This window comes from Phyllostomus discolor, chromosome 6 (assembly GCF_004126475.2).
Source record: "Phyllostomus discolor isolate MPI-MPIP mPhyDis1 chromosome 6, mPhyDis1.pri.v3, whole genome shotgun sequence".
Lineage (NCBI taxonomy): Eukaryota > Metazoa > Chordata > Mammalia > Chiroptera > Phyllostomidae > Phyllostomus > Phyllostomus discolor.
In genome coordinates, this window is record NC_040908.2 from 110,296,585 (window position 1) to 110,313,502 (window position 16,918).

A 16,918-nucleotide genomic window follows, 5' to 3' on the forward strand; every position below is an offset into this window, starting at 1 on the left:
CTCCTGGGCCTTTTAAGGGGCGTGAGTGTGGAGATTGTGGCACCAGCTAGTCTGTGGCTGCTGCACAAGTGCTGAGTCCCTCTGCAGTGGTGACTTTGCAGACTCTCTTTTGGTCCTCTGTATCTGATGGTGCCCCAGCAGCTGCTACTGGTGCTGCCCTTGATTTTTGCTTTTTAACCTGATAGGAAGAAGGCTCGAGGTGGTGAAAAATATGGTATGAGTTAAGCCCTGTCTACCACCACCATTCTGGGGGACCTTTTAGTTAGGTCCCAGCACCCCATGTTGGCCTGGCCACAGGCAAGTCCAGGAGCCTGGACCTGGGGAGAAGGGAAGGTGTGCAGGGGGAGCAGATAGGCACAAGGCCCATAGCCTGTGGGCACGGGAAGGGGCCCAGCCCACTGCCCACTTCACACAAGAGGAATCATAGTCTGATCTCCTCCTTGCTTTATGACTGAAAGGACTTGAGGGGATGGTAGTGAGGCTGTTCTGTGCCTGGGCTGGTGGGACCAGAGCTAGGTCTCTGGTTTCTGGAAATTCTGTTCAGTGGGCTTCTGCTTTCCAGTCCCCTGGCCATCCTCCAGCTCTTTGTTTTTGACTCTTCCATCAGAGTTACAGCTTGGCAGTTCTGGAAAGATTTTTTTTGGTCTACCTAATCACTTTATAGATAAAGAAGGTAAAGCCCAGAGAGGGGGAGTGACTTGCCCAGGGTCACACAGCTAGTCAGTGCCAAAGCCATAATGAGAAAAGTTTTTGGTCCAGTGCTGGCCCCTCTGCTCCATACAGTTCATTGCTAGCATTCTGTCAGAAGAACAGTAAGGGTTTCACCTTGACACAAGGGAAGAACTTCCCTGCACAGACCTTGGAGTCAAAACTGACATAAATCCTATCCTCACCATTGGTCAACTGTGGTTTGTTAGTCAAGTTACTTAACTTTTCTGAGCCTCAACTGAGACTGGGAATAACCATAGGACCAAAGTTAAAGGATTAAAGTCAGGAGTAAGTAAAATAATTCTTACTCTTCTTAGCTCATAATAGGTGATGAATATGTTTTAAGTCCCTTTCTGTCACTCCACCTATGCCTCTAAGTAGACAGAAGTATCTGGTTGGTAGTCTGATTTCTTATTATGAAATTATTGCAAAAAACTCTCAATTATGTAATGCAGTGAAATTTAAGTGAGTACCTATTAAGTATGGGGACCTCCTCTGCACAATGGTATGAAGGTAATTCTAGGATGATTGAATCATGGTTCTAGTCCTTGGGGAATTTGCCATGCAATGGCCTTTATATATTTAATGGATTATCAATTGCAAATTTAAAATCTTAACCTTGTTTTACTAAACATGATTTTATAATGCCCCAGTCATCCTTATAGTTGGTATGTGGCTTTAGAAATTAAATTATGTTATTATAATGTTAGTTAGAAATTAAATTATGTTATTATAATGTTAGTTTAAGTAAAACATTAGAAAATCAAACCTGCCACTAAAATTGAGACTATTCTTCCAAAAGCTAATTTGTTATGGACTTTGGAGTATAACCCTCCTATAGCCATGAGGACATCACTAATGGATGTGCTCATCAAAACCGGATATGCCTCAGAATCCTTTTCAGTTGTGGATGAGATTTGGCATTCCAACAGAAATCTATTTGCCACGTCTGATGTATCCAGCGCTTTGAATTGCTCACATCCAAGCTCATTTGAGACACTTTAGAGATGATTTAATCTATGTGTTACCTCCCATCCTGACTTCATGGATGAGAAAAGTGAATGCCATACAGAGGAAGTATTCAGTTTCCAAATCACTCAACCTGTTAATGGTACAACATGGACTTAAACCCAAGGGAATATCCATGGTAGCGTCTCTGGGGTACAGATGGAAGGTAACAGCTCCAGAGCTCTGTTGCCATCACAGCTGTCTGTCATGCTGCCTCTCTGCCTGTAGCCACGAGTGCTGAGCCTGGTTATCACTGTGCATCTCCACTCTGCTTGCTGCCCTAACAACCAACTGGGGACATTCACAACCCAGCAGTAAAGCAGACATCAGGAGAGAATCTTTTTCTCTCTTCCCCACCCCTTCTGCCCTCTTATTTTTTAAGAGGCACCATCATACATATACATATGTAATTTTAGTCTTTCATGGTTTGAAAATGACACATTGGAGAGGTGGTGTTTCCTGTGCTTCGCATCACACTGCCAGCAGGAAATCGCTGCTCATGTGTGTCTGCACACTGCCAGCGCCACATCCCCCACCCCTGCACACACAACCACATCCATGGCGATGGGCGTTCTCATAACAGATATGATCTCAACCGCGACCACATCTTAGGATTCTCAGCGGCATCCTCAAGACCTAGTTTCTTTTAAATGAAGGCAGCTGTCATTGAAGAACTGCTTTCCAGGACCTCAGGTGGTGTTTTCTGCCCAAGTACAGGGGACAGGGAGCAACATTTGTTGAGGAACTATGTTGTACACAGAGCTTCACTTACATTTTCCCCTTTCATCTGCATACCAGTGGAGCTGAGCCACTCAACAATGAGGAGGTCCAGTGGAAGAGGCTGAGTGCCCTGATAGATTGAAGCCTTGCTTGTCAAACTAGGAAGGCTGTGCTTCCCACACTCTGTGCTGTGTCTCAGCGGATTGTGGGGTCTGTGCTGTATCCATGATGCAAAGGACACATGTTGCCTCTCACTTTCCATTGCAAGGATCATTTGCAGTTTATTTAATTTTCACATGCGTTGGTTTTCAGATTCTCTATCAAAGGCTGAATTCCTTTGTAGAAAGAGTGAAGTGCAATAGCCATCTTAGAAATGAAAATCATGTTTGGTTCTCCGAGGCAGGTTGGGGTAGTAGAAAGAGCAGTGGCCAGGAGTCAAGCTGGCTTCCTCTCCCAGTTCTGTGTGACCTTGGGCAAACTTCTTAACTTTTCTGGGCCTCACTTGTTTAATCTATAAAGTGAGGCTGTTTGTATTTAAAGTCCTTCCCAGTTCTCACATTCAAAATAAGCATCTAAGCTTACTTTGAAGTCACATATCTCACCATCTATACTGAGGGGTATACTGCAGAGTTTAAAAATGAGAGGCTGGGAAATGGACCAATCAGCCTCTCTGAACCAGCCTGCTGATTCTTATTATTCACAATTGATAGATACTATCAGCCATGTCCTGCCTATGATGTTAGGCTTAGTCATGAGGAATAGCTGGGAGCTGGTGTGTGCTTTGTAATTACAAGGTGGAAAAGTGGGTAGGCTGAGGGGAAGTGCTGAGGCCAGGCTGGAGGGCTTCACTGCTCTTCTGGCTTCCCTGTGAAAGTGCTCACAGTCTCTGCACCACAGAAGTTGACATTGGCAGTTACGGCTGTATATTTTTTATGTACAATTCCAACCATAGGCCTGGTATGTGATAGGGGATTAATGAATTAGTGAATGAACAAATGAACAGATATCTTTAACATACAGAGGAGGCAAAGTGGGCCATCCTTTGCAGTTGACTAAGCTCTTTGTACATCTGGTGAAGTTGCATGGACTAAATGAGATGCTGCATGATGTAAAGTGCCAAACATGGATCTCAGTATAAAGCAACACTTTGTGTGCATGTGTGCACAACCAGCACGTTCGGCCTGGAGGGCAGCAGGACAGTGTTCCCTCTGCAGTGAGTGACCTTCTGCCTTCGCTTCTGCTCACCAGCCCAAGGGGCTTTGTTAAGCATCTTCTCTTCCCTCAGCTCTTTACTAAGCACAACGTGCATGTGGGGAGAGGATGGTACGGGGTAAACAGTGAGTCCCAGAAAACTTACACTTTTCCCACTTCAACTGAATGATACAATGATCAGAAATCAAATGCTGACTTGGTTGGTTAGACTTCAGGAAAAATGAGATACGACATAGGCTGATAGAGAAGATTTTAACAGCACTTCCTAGGCAGTGTTTTGTTTTGTTTTTTTTTTTTAATGATTTACATCTTTACAAAACTTGGACTTTGATGTCACACATTAATTCATCTGTAAAATATTTCAAATAACTGAGATAGAAATAGAAATTGACTAAATGTAGATTATCATGTTAAGATATATATAACTAGCATGTATTGAATTTGAGAGAGTTTCCTATTCTTTTACCACTTTAAAAGAAATGAGCCGGTGACCCAACCTTAGTTCCCTCCTCTGATGGCTCCCGGCTTTTCCAGGTGCCACACGTCTCAGTGAGCCTACATCCCCTTGTGCACTGAACACTTAGCAGGAGCAGGGGCATCCAGCCCATCTCTCAGGCAGGAGAGATTGAGAATGGCATGTAGACCCATACAAATGCCTTTCAGTTGAACAACAAAAATAAGTAAATAAATCTCATGTGGAGAATTTGAGCTGTTGTGCTATGAGGGTTTGCAGTCTCTTTCAAACAGATGATGACAGTTGCCACATTTTATCACATTTTTTCCTATTCCACTGAGAGATGATATCCTGCCCCATCATGAGAAGGCACTGCCATTGTGATAGTGTGGTTTCCTGACCCCTGGCAGTGACAGGATCTCTCTTATCGCTTGCCTGACTCAGACGGGTGGCTGCTGAGCACTTATTTGTTCACTGATTCAGTCAGTCAACAAAGAGTCTTGGGGTACCAGCTGTGTGCCAGGCTGTGCGCTAGGTGCTGGTATTGTACAGGTGGTTGGGATGTGGTCCTCGCCTTTGAGGAGTTTGCTGAGTCGGCAGCCTAGTGGATGAGACAGGTGTGCACACAGAGCACTGGAGCCCTTCACGCTGGGCAGAGAAGGGAGGGAGTGATATCTATAGAGGATTCATACTTACTGACCTTTCATTGAGGTTCAGGCACTGTTAGGTACTTTCTGAGAAATGCCTCATTGAATCATCCCTGAAGTCCTGCAGAGGAGGGCTTACTGTCCCCTAGCTTTACAAACAAGGAGACTGACACTTAGGGGGTCCAGTAACCTGCCAGAGGTCTCATCCAGGAAGGGTCAGGACTAGGATTTGGACCTAATTTGTGGGAGACTCCAAAGTCCATAGTCTTTCTGCTGCACCCTCCTGCTTCTAAAGTTTATAGGGATTGTGAAGAAGTAGGATGGGCAACAGTGAGAAGTCTAGTATGTTGGCAAGTGGGAGCATGGGGGTTAAATGCTGGAAAATGAATCCAAATAGGTAGCCTTAAGCCCGGTGGTCAGGGGCCTCATGTGATACCTTCACTCCACAAGCACTGAATAAAATCCCTACTGTTTTTCACACAACAAGCAAAGAGGTGCTAAGTACAGACCCTGACCCTAGGGGCTCACTCTTTAATAGGGAAAGCTGAAGGACTTACCTCTTCTGGACTTAAACCCAAACTTGGTCTTTTAGGAAGCAAAAGGCAAAAACTCCATTGGCAGCCTGCGGGTAGTTTGCTCTACTGAAGACCTAGGCAGTGGAAAACCATTAGAAACGTTTACTAAAATCCATGACCTGTCTGGTGATGTAGAAGCGTGAAGTGACAATACTGTCCCTGTCAGGATTTAGTGATGGGTAATCATGGCAGTGTGTCCAAGGGTGATGATGGGGCATGTTTGGGGTAGGGTCACTTCCTCCTGGGGGTGTTGGGAGAGTGGGGGAAGTCCCGACAGAGTGCTGGACTCCAGGTGGGAAGACGCTCTCCAAGCACGCCTGGGAGAGACTCAGGGTAACTATGTCTCCTGTTCCTCCCGCTCCCAGCCCTCATGCCCAGCCCTGCTGCCACCCTGGCATGGCCACTATACACACTCTCTGACTAAAGCTTAGCTTCTCTACTTTGGGAAGCATGCATATGTATTGAATAACAGTCATAAAACCTTCTTGGATTTGTGTAGTGCCTTATCTTCTAAGAACTCAAAGTCTCCTTAAGGCTTTTATTCTACTTTATTCTTAGTGCATCCCTATGAATAAGAAAAGGTAGATTTTGTGATTCTCATTTTATTGAGATGGATAGAGAGATGCAAAGGTTAAAAGACTTGTGAAGAAGAACATAATTTTTCTAGCCAGGGTAAATTAGGAGTGTCTCAGAGGGCAGTACTTGGGTGGTTAATTAGGTTTTAGCTTTTCGGAGAGCATGAATGATTGCGGAACCCTTCAAAGCAGTATCTGCATAAAAGGAATTTGCCTCTGCCCCTGATTCCACTAATCTCCCTGCCCACCCCCCCAATAAAGTTGATCTTTCTTGATTCTCAAGCCTGCCTTTCTAGCATTCATTTCCCTAACCAGGGACATCATGCCCTGTCTCCTGAAAGCTTCCAGGAAAATGTCACTGAAAAGGAAAGGCCTGATAAGCTGATAACTACCTCACTGGTTAGTCATTGAGTGTTTATTAGTGGCCAGGCATGTGCAGAGGGTGGTTGACACGCATAAACTAATTTAATCTTCATAGCAACACCATGAGGTGGGTTACTATTATTAACCCCTTTTTACAGATAAGGATACAGAGGCTTAGGGAAGCTTATTATGTCATCTCTCCCAGGGTTATTTGCATGTGAACAGTGCACACACAACACTGGCCAAAAAGTGGATCTGCCTTTGAGAAATTTCAGGCGTCATCTGGGGATTATGGGTTAAATCTTTGAATTTTAAAAAAATGTTGGCCTTGGCTTCTCTGACTTCTCAGTCAGTGGGGAACATACGTTTGTTCGTCATCTGGGAGATTTGTGGAATCTTCCAAGACATCAAGAGCTTCATTTTGACTGTTTACAAATTGCTCTATGCAGTTTCACAGTGAACTCATTTATTTACTGTGGGTTCTCAGCAAAGTAAAGCTTTTCCTTTTGTAGACATCTGCCTGAAAAAATTAAGGATGGCCAGCAGCTGAAGAATATGAGTGGTCAATGGTTTTATGAAGCAAAGGCAAAAAGGCACAGAGACAAAATCCACGGCACAGATATCGTCAGAGCATCTATGAGGAAGAAGAGGCTCCAGGTGGCAGGTGAGTTGATGGGACTAGTGCAGTCAGAGGCAGCCTTCGTTTGGGAAGGAGAAGTTGGGGGAAGGGAAATGTCGGAATTATTATGAAAATCTGCTGAGGGAAATCATTAAGTGTACACTTTTCATAATGTGTAGCCCTCTGGCTCAGACTTTTCTTGCTCTGCATTTGGGTGGATGAGGTGGGGCTGAGTGACTCAGAGTGGTGTAGAAGGAGAAAGGAAGCCCTTTAGATGCCGTGGTGAGTAGTAATAGCCACACAATTGAGATTTATAAGGGCCTATCATCTCTTCTTTCTTTCTTTCTTTCTTTCTTTCTTTCTTTCTTTCTTTCTTTCTTTCAATCCTTACCCGAGGATATATTTATTGATTTTAGAGAGAGGGGGAAGGAAGAGAGGGGTTGGGGAGAGAAAGAGAGAGCGGGGAGAGAAACATCAATTCATTGCCTCCCATATGCACCCCAACCAGGGATCAAACCTGCAACCTAGGTATGTGCCCTGACTGGGGTTCAAACCTGCAACCTTTAGTGTATAGGACATTGCTTTAACCTACTGAGCCACCGGCCAGGGCCACCTTTCTTTTTTCTTTTTCTTTTTTAACTCTGAAGATGTAGAACCTTTTCTCCTGAGTAGGGTGAAGAACTTAGAAAGAGATTAGCCTCCCCACTTAATTACCTTGACATCTGATACTTCTTTAATCAACCAAGTACATTATTTAAGGTACTCCAAAACAAAGACAGTATTTTGAGGGCTTTTTAAGAATTCTGTTGAGTTCATTAAATATTTCCCTGGTGCATTCTAACTATGCACTAGTCAGCGTAAATCTTTATCACTGAGAATAGCCCTTTCCTAGATCTAGCCTGTACTCAATAAGAAAAATAACTATCACCTTTTGAGCACCTAATATATGATGGGCATTTACTCTCTCTTACTTCTAATTGTAGCAGCAATCTTGTAAGATATGTATTATTATCCCCATTCTATATATGGGGTATGTAAAGTTCTATATGCCCGAGGTCAGATAGCTGGCAAATGGCAGAGCTGGGCTTTCATTCTTTCTGAAAGAGCCACACTCCTTATAGGGAAAGGCTGCCTGCTTGGTATGGACCACACATTGCTCACAGGCCTCTTGATTTTCAAAACCATCCAGACCTTCAGGAATCCTGAAGGGTACAGGTTAGTACTGTGGACTCCATTTTGCAATTGAAAACCTAGGCTTATACTATAAAGAGATTTGTGGGGAATACCACCCTGGAATGTGAGTATGTATAGAAATTGAAAGCCCTTATATTGTTCATCTTCTTAACGCTGATGAAAGTATTCTTGGCACTTACCGGTTATGTGGTCTTGGGTAAGTTTCTAGAACTCTGTGATCCTCAATTTTCAAATCCACAAACTTGGAAAGTCACTCCATCCTCACAGGAGAACACATGCAAAGAACTCAGCTCTGTCCACGGCACTGTCTTCACTCTGTTGATGCTCATTATCTGAGAGGAGCAGGTCAAAAGCCTTGGATGTTCAGATGCAAAAGAGGTTATTTCCTGAAGAGTGAACACAGAGGTTTTATGGGGTCCTGGCATCTGAGCTGGGTATTAAGGAATATGTAGAATGTGGGTGTACAGGGACTGGAGAGAGGAGAAGGTAGTAGAGGGGAACATTCTAGGCTTAAAGCCTTTGTTCCTCTTACTATCCCAGAGCCCAGCCTCAAGTTAGGCACATTGTAAAAGTTCAGTAAATGCTTGGTGATGATGGTGCTTCCATTTCAATGAGGATTCCCTGTCCTGAGAGTCTCCTGGCCATATACATCCAGTCCTGACGCAATTTTGGGTCAGATTCACCTAGAGGCAGTCAGAATTTTGCTTCAGTCGTCTCTGGAGTTACCTGCACATTACTCTCAGGAGACTTTGCTGGGTGTGGGCACACAGGGAGCTAACTTCAGAAGAATCTACTGGCTTCTTTTGCAGATACAATTCTGATGCCTAATACTCAGATACATTGGTGATTGCCGTGACACTCAGGGAAGGCCTGAAATTCAGGTTCCAGCCTTCAGTGATAAGAGATAATATGAGTTTGTAGATCACGGAGGTGAGAGATAACCTTTCTGTCTTTATTGTTTCCTGTTTCAGCTGAGCAGAGTGAGGACAGAGAAAACGGGGCAAAGGAAAGCTGGGTGAATAATGTCAACAAAGATGCTTTCCTTCCCCCAGAGCTAGCCGGAGTTGTAGAAGAGCCAGCAGAAGATGTAGGAGCAGCAAGCCCCAGGTAAGACAAGGCGCTTGTGGGGAGAGCGGCTGCATGCGGTGTTCATGGCTTGGTGTGCTGTGCAGGCAGAATAGCAGGCTGTTAGTGCAGATGCTGGACTGTCATGGCCATGGGGAAAGGGCATCTCTGAGAAAATTCTGGGCCCCAAGGTAAGCAAAGCCTGGGTAGTACTGTACCCCAGCTTCCAGAATGTCTAATGAATCTGAATATTAAGTAAAATTAAAATATTAAGTGGTGATTTCTTTCAGCACCAACAACAAGTTGTTTCTTATTTGTACTAAGGATTTTTCCTTAGGGTAAAATGAAGAGGTACTGTAACATGAATATAGAGGATGAGTCACTTCAGGGAAGAGATGAATTATAACCAAATTATAACAGCCTGGTACAATGGAAAATGCTCAAACATGCGAACCAGGCAGATATGAATTCAAATCCTGAATATGCTGGGTATTCCATTTGACAATGGGCAGGTCATTTAACCTCTCTGAGTCTCTTTTCTTAACAAGAGATAGGAATGATAATCTACACCAGGAAAGACTGTGGTGAGAATTAGTGATAATGGATGCAGAATACCTGGCCTCTTAAGGATGTACATTATCCTACATGTCACCATCTGGCTGATGTGGATCTACAATGCCACAAACGTTTTTAGCATGATGATGACCTTTTGAGTATTTAAGGTTTTTCCTACTGGTGTTCATCACTTGAAGTTATAGTCATTACCCTTTGGCGGGAGGGCAGTTCCACTTTATCTCTATGTCCTCAGTGAAGACAGTTCACTTCAGAGTCTCCAACTGGGATAAAGATGATGGATTCATTGGTGGGACTCACTGAGTCAGGGGGTCCAAGGCACAGTAGATGCTGAAGGAATGGAAGCGTGGGCTCTCATGTACACAAAGCTATTTCAGGAAGCTCAGGAAAGGGTGTGAAGAATATCCTACTCCTTTCCTTTCAGTGACTCTCCACTTACCAGCTGCCTGCAACCCCTCTAATGGGGTGAATACCTGCCTTCCTTCTACAGGGAAAGATGAGACCTTAAATAATAAAAACTCTGGGAGCGCAAATACAGTCATTTAGATAAACCACCAAGGAACTGAGAGCACCTTCTAAGAGCCAGGTTTGATGGGGGTGGAGGGGCCCCAGAGCACTCACTGAGGGAAGAGGGTACAAGCATCACAGAAGAACATTTTGGAATTTCAGAGATGAACTTAGCTCATTGCAGTTTTGTGGGGGTCAGACTTCCTGTCCCTCTCCCAGAAACTCACGTCATCTCAAAGGGCCTGAGGAACAGAGGGGCCACTGCCTGATAGCCCAACTCACTTTCCTCATGCCCCCATGTGGGCTACTGGGTATTACCCCACCCATTCCTCAGTTTGAGACTATTGAGTTTCCAAACTTTATGTCTGCATTGTTTTCTGCCTTCCTTGTGTGACCTTTAGGGTCTTGTGAGTCTTTCAGGTCTCATCTGTTAATCAGGACAGAGCTACCTCACCAGGATGCTGTGAGATGAAATAAAATGAGGTGGGGGGACCACTTAGCGCTTCTCAGGAAGAAAGAAAATTGGCAATTTTCAAGTGGCAAAATTAAGTCATTACAATATAGATGGGGTATGGTTCAGAAAGCAAGAATAAGAATGTTAGATGTACCCAGCATGCTTTGCTCATTACATGGCGTGGGTGCTAATCACCCAGAACTGTAGGTGGAGCTGTCACTTACTTCCTCTGTTCCTTGTCAGAAACTTCTGCTTTGCTCAGTATCAGGTTCCTGCAGTGTTTCTCACCTATACTTTAACCTTTGGGAACTGGGTGTGTTAAGTGTATTTTGGGGATTGTACTTTTAGACTAAGTGAACTTCAATAGAATGACTCAATACCTGTCAATATTTTCTTAGCCAGGAGTCAGAGAGCTGAGGTAACAGTGACTGGATATTATAGTTTCTGAAGGAGGTTTTCTAATGGTCTCCCTGGCTAGATTCCTTCTTTCTGTTGCGGGTGCTACTCTGTGGGCATTCTGTGTGGGAGGAATGAAACCACTGTGGGTACTGAGCATGTACTCAGCCACTGGAAGCTACCTGTGTTCTTTTGGAACTCGTCTTTGTTTGCACCTGTCACACCAGGAAGCAGAGAGAGGTTTGGTGAACAGAGGAGAAGAGAATGAGAAAACTCCAAATGCTCATGGTTCTAGTTCTGGCTAATGACCTTCAGTAGGGCTGTGTCGGTCAGACTGTGGATGGCATTGGAAAACTCTGTGGTAAAGGACTAGTGTTTTGCTTTGTGTGTGTTTTTTAAGGCATTTCTTTCAATTTCTGCACTTACCTCATCATGAATAGCAACAGACAGTTCATGACTGGCACTGGTCCATGAACCACACCTTGATGGCACATCTTGCCACACCCTCCAAGTTATTGTAGAACATGTACATAAACTGCAGGACTGAGCCAAGGTGGGGAGTACAGAATGGAAATGTGAGGCACTCTCTTCCTGTGGTCAGGACCCATTCCATAAATGAGGTGTAATGTGTCCTGGCTATAGAGGTAGGCGTATTCTGGGATGAGAAGCCCCTCCTATGTTACTTACGATGACATATTCTGTAAAACATGTTTGGGTGCTCCAGGAAACACTGAGAGTCTAGTAGCCTCTCTACTGGGCAGGGCTGTTGGTGCTTCTCCGGCCTGAAACAGCCTGGAAGGGGACTGACCTTTTAGTTTCTCTCTCTCTTCTTTTAAGGTAATCTCTGTGAGGATGGGTAACCCTCTGTTAACTTATATTCTCTTAGCTCTGTGGCCACAGATAGGACCAGCCTAAAGCCTCTAAAAAAAACCAACAACAATAGTTTCTCCAGTGTGTTGCAGACTTCCCAGTTCTTTCCCCCTTCTGGTTCCTCCTCTCACATCCTTCCTATCTCACATCCCTCAGTTGCCTGGCAGCCTCCTTTCTCCTTTGAGAGATCTAACATGCATTCCATTCTAAGGAATATTTGACTTTGCAATAATGCCAGCCTGTCTGGATGGAAGTTTTAAGCTTCTTTTCTGATGAGCCGATCTATGGGCAATGCATTTGATCTTTTGTCCTTGGATTGATTGCAATCCAGTGATGTGGCCATTTCATTTCCTGGAGGCCTGTCCCACAGAGACATTTATATTGAGGTCTTACAAGAATTGTTCTTAATATAGGGTCTTGGATTTACCCAAATCAGTTGTGGTAGGAATAGTTTCACTGTGCATCACAGTGCCTTGTACTTGGATGAGAATATTTGTGTTAGATAAATTTGTAGGATGAAATGTGGTCACACCAGAGAAGTAATATTTTACTTTAAAAGAAGACTGACTTGAAAGACTTGGTATAGCATATTTCCTAATTCTGTTCCCTCGAGTTATCCCTGAGCTGTTTCCTCATTTGTTTATTCATGTGTTTAGGATTCCTTGAGTGTAACATGTGCAGGCTTGGTGCTGGGCACTGGGGATGAGCTGCAGCATTAGCTTCAGGAAGCTCGCAGTCCAAAGGGAGAGATCAGCAGCAACAAAAAAAAAAAATGGGAAGAAAATCACTTGCAGGATTCCTTCTGATTCTAGACACTGTTGATATTTAAACTGGAAAATACATCAGTAGAAAGTATATGATGTGTGCTATTATTTTTCACCGTTTTAGAAAGAAAGGCTAGTTAAAGTTAAAAAGCTTTTTAAACTTTGAAAGTTGGAGCGCTTTATGGCTGGACATAGAAATGAATGGAGTATCCAGCTGCTTATGTGGTGTGATTTTTAAGATTTCTGTGAAGCTCTACCACTTTTCCTGATTCCCTGCCATAGTACCTAACATTGTTTTTTTTTTTTTTTTAATTTTAGTCTTCAAAGGCTTGCATTAGAATGCAGACACTTTTAGGAGGGGAATCCTAATGCCAAAGTCACAATCTAATATTTGAATAATCCTGTTAAGGAAATAAACAATTTTGTCTAAGTGTTCCTTCTAGTATTCAGGGAGTTTCTTATGGGTGCCTATGGAAAGAAATTACAGAGTATAGGGTATAGAATTTGGAATGCTTTACTGTTTAAAAAGCTCATCTTGTGGGATATACTGAATATCTTTTATATGCAAGACACAGTCTACTGCCCTCTGAGAGGGATTCTAAGACACCAAAGACACAGTATCTGACTATAAAAAGGCTACATGCTCTTAGGAAAATGAGTGCATCCATCTAACAATATCTGATCACATGATAACAAATAGGGCCAGGCAGGGAGTGAATTCCCAATCCAAAATACCAATAAAGTATGCTGTAAGATTGGAGACAAGGAGACCCACTTCCAGGTAGGCTGACACAGGAGCAGCATCATAAAAGGAGGTGAGGGTTGGAGTGTGCTTGAAGATAAAAGCGAGGATTTGGGGAAGAGAACAGAGCAAACACTTGAGGGAGGAGCTGGGGGACAGGTTGAGTGGAGACCGCAGGGACAGTGAGGTTTGGGGACAGCGGGTACATAGACCACTTTGTTTGGCATGAAGGGTCAACAGAAGGATTGGGAAGGTATATTGAGGAGATGGTGGACCATTTCCATTCCCTTTCTGGGAAATTGAGACTTTATTCTCCAGGCCTTGAGGATCCAGGGAAAGGTAATTAGTAGAAGAGGGACATAGTCTGCATTGTGCTTTAGACCATTGCAGCTTAGTGATGGAATGCTGAATGGAATGGCACTCTAGAGTCGGGAGGTCAGATGTGAGGTTAATGCACAGGTGGACAGGAAGTGACAGATGTGAGAGTCACTGGGAAGAGGGCTCACCCGGACTCTACTCCAGTCCTCTGGCCATAAACCACTGCTTTACTGATGCCAGAAACAGGCACTATAGCCGAGCTGTTATGATGATTGTCTTTGGAGTCAGGGTGAGATGCACTTGGTTCAAATCCCCAACTATTTCACAACTAACTGTGACATCGAGCAAGTTACTTAACCTGTTCTGGCCTCAGTTTCCTTACCAGAAAATGAGGTGAAGGATATATACCTAACAGGGATGATGCCAAGATCAGCTGAGAATTAAGGCGATTACTGTACTGACGGTTGCCCAATAAAAGACCGGTATGCAAAACACTGTTGTCTTCCTTGAGAGAAGCAAAGCCAGAGCTTAATCTAGGAGACAGCTGTATTTTCAGAGATAGAGCTTGAGACATAAGACTCGTGTTCTAAAATTTTTAAATTAAGCAGACTGGTAAACTGCAGCTAACCAGGTATCCTACTCTCATCCCACTCCCCCCCACCCCAACTACAAGGTAATCCAGTGAATTCTGTGTGTTTCTGGTATTTTACTGTCTAACCATCTGTTCTGAATGCCTCCTTTCTTCCATTCTTTTGCTTTCTGAATAGCAGGACAAAGACATTTTGTTTAAAACCTACACAATGTGGGTTATTGTAGTTTGACAAATAACATGGATTTTAAAAAATAAAACCAAATATGGTCACCTGTCTGCTGCCACTGCTGCCTTCCCTGCCACTGGCTGAGTTGCCTTCATTTGTTCACTCGCCAGTTGTGTGCCAGGCACCACACAAGGCATTACAGGGATAGGAAGGTAGTTGAGATCCTCTTGAGGGTCCCTCCAGTTTACTATGAGCAGTAAGATATATATACACAGGGTGAGGTTACAGAATAGACATGAATTACATGGCTGGATAGAGTTTAATAAGAGAGAGACTGGTTTTATCTCTGGGAAGGAGGGGACAACACCATGTGCAATATGAGCTTTAAGGACTGGATTTCTAGGGAACAGAGAAAGAAGAACTAGAGACTCTGCTTATCCTTTATGCTTGGTGAGTGGGAAGGGGAGAGGAGGAAGATGTCAGGAGAAGATGAGTGTTCCATGGAGACCCTTGACCATCACACCTGGCTCATTTCTTCTGATTATTATGGGCTGCTTTATTGACTGAGGGAGATGATACAGAACACTCTGAGGAACTGAGTGTGGCACATTCTATAAGGCTCCTCGCATCACTCACCGCTTCTTAAAATGACACTCAAGAGAAATTGCGTTCTAGTCCTGAGCTATTATTTGTTTGTTTGTTTATTGTATAGACATTGTGAGCTCTTATCAGTGACCAGATTTCCTTTTTCACCCTGGCTGCTAGATAACTTGATTCCAGTGTGTGCCCATCTGTTGCGAGAATAGCTTCCGGTAATGTGTTTGTCTATTAGCCTTAATTCTGGCTCCATTGTAAGTTCTCACTCTTGTTTCTTTTCCTTTCCCTCACCATCCTTCCCCCCTTCAGACTGTATTTTATGTAAATCTGCCTCATCTCCTCTAATTCCTTTCTGGAGCAATGAGGAGGGGAACAAAAGGAAGAATGGCTACCTCAAAATTTCAGCCTGTTTCTGGGACTAACTCTGTACAAAAAATGACAGCTGAAGTGCAGAGGGAAAGAAAGGAAATGAAACTGTGGGAACATCTAGCCCACAATCTTGATAATAGTATTGGGCCAGGCTTTGTAGCCTTGGGGCAAGTTACTCTCCTCCTTAGCCTCCAGGTCCTTTGCTGCCAGGTGGAAAGCCAGCACCCTCTGAGGTATTTTCCATACTGGACTCAGTGATGCCACTGAGAGAACTGGTGGAGTTTAATACAGCATCGTGGTTCAGCCAACAGTGACCTCACCTCTTATGCCTGAGGCAAGGCCAGGCCACTGGAACAGGAAGTCTGAGCAGGTGGTTTTTTTCCCCATCCAGAGGTACTTTGACCCTCTCTTGTCCTTCTTACTCAATAGCCAAGGGAGTGGCTTTTCCGGAGGGAGCCTGCTCAGCTCACTTTCCTCCATTCACTCTCGCTGTACTCTCACTCTGGGTCTGTCTGGTCCTTGCAGTAGGGAATCATGGTCTAATCCATTTCCAGGTTTTAACCTCCCTCCATCTTCTGGATGCTGTGCTGGCCTTTATCCCATTTGTATATGAATAGGAACTCACCTGGCCAGCCTGGAGAGTTGGGCTGAAAGTTCTTAGTAAGTTGCCCAAATCCTCCAGCCTTCCTGCACAGAGTCTCTTAGATCTGCTGTTTCTTCTGTCCCTTTGCTGAGTCACTTGTCTCACCTGAGGCTTCTCTTTGGTATTTGCTACCTGAGTTAGAACAAGCACTGCCATTCTGGCCCTGGCCTATTTGATGAGGCCCTAAAACTCTTCAGAGTCATGTTTCAGCAACATTCCCCCTGGGACCACTTGGTCACTTTTGTCTGCATCTGATGTTAGCTTCTGACTTTGAGACAAGTTCATTTCTACAAATTTAAATGATGAACCCCTTGTGTGCCTGGTACCATGATAGAAACTTCAGGGCTTCTGAGGGATTATTTTCTTCTTGTCTCATACCTGTCTTTCATTTCTGCTCTGCCATTTCCTTTGCTTCACTGCTTAATCATTTCTAGGCTCAACTCTCTTTCCCTTCCTGCCTTAACAATGTTTGGCTTCAGAGACATGATTTATGCTTCCCCAAAGGGCGAGGTTTTCTTCTCTGAATTATTGTTTCTTTTGCAGTTCCACTGTGGTCAATCCAGCCTCCACTGTGATTGATATGTCTCCAGAAAACTCCAGGAGCTCAGCTGTGTCTCCAGCTAAGGTAGACTGGACTCAGGCTTTGAAAAATCGCATTTTTGGCGGGAATTCCATTTTTCTCATTTTATCAAAGCACCATGAAATAAAGAGGATTTTGTAGTATTTTTTGGTACCAAATATAGACAATTTTTACTATTTTATGTAAGAAGTCACTTGTGTGGTGGGA

At 43.9% G+C, this 16,918-nt stretch overlaps 1 protein-coding gene across 12 annotated transcripts in view; it reads left to right on the forward strand.

Moving 5' to 3' along the window:
* Positions 1-16,918, forward strand: part of SYTL2 (synaptotagmin like 2) — a 104,908-nt gene that overhangs the window by 48,385 nt on the left and 39,605 nt on the right. For 10 of the 12 annotated variants that reach the window (XM_036028717.1, XM_036028718.1, XM_028515991.2 and 7 more), the window contains exons 3-5: positions 6,775-6,926; positions 9,047-9,182; positions 16,675-16,756. In XM_036028717.1, coding sequence (XP_035884610.1) covers positions 6,775-6,926; positions 9,047-9,182; positions 16,675-16,756 — 370 coding nt within the window. The remainder of the gene's footprint in view (positions 1-6,774; positions 6,927-9,046; positions 9,183-16,674; positions 16,757-16,918) is intronic. The other 2 variants (XM_036028716.1, XM_036028722.1) reach the window with 1 other exon arrangement.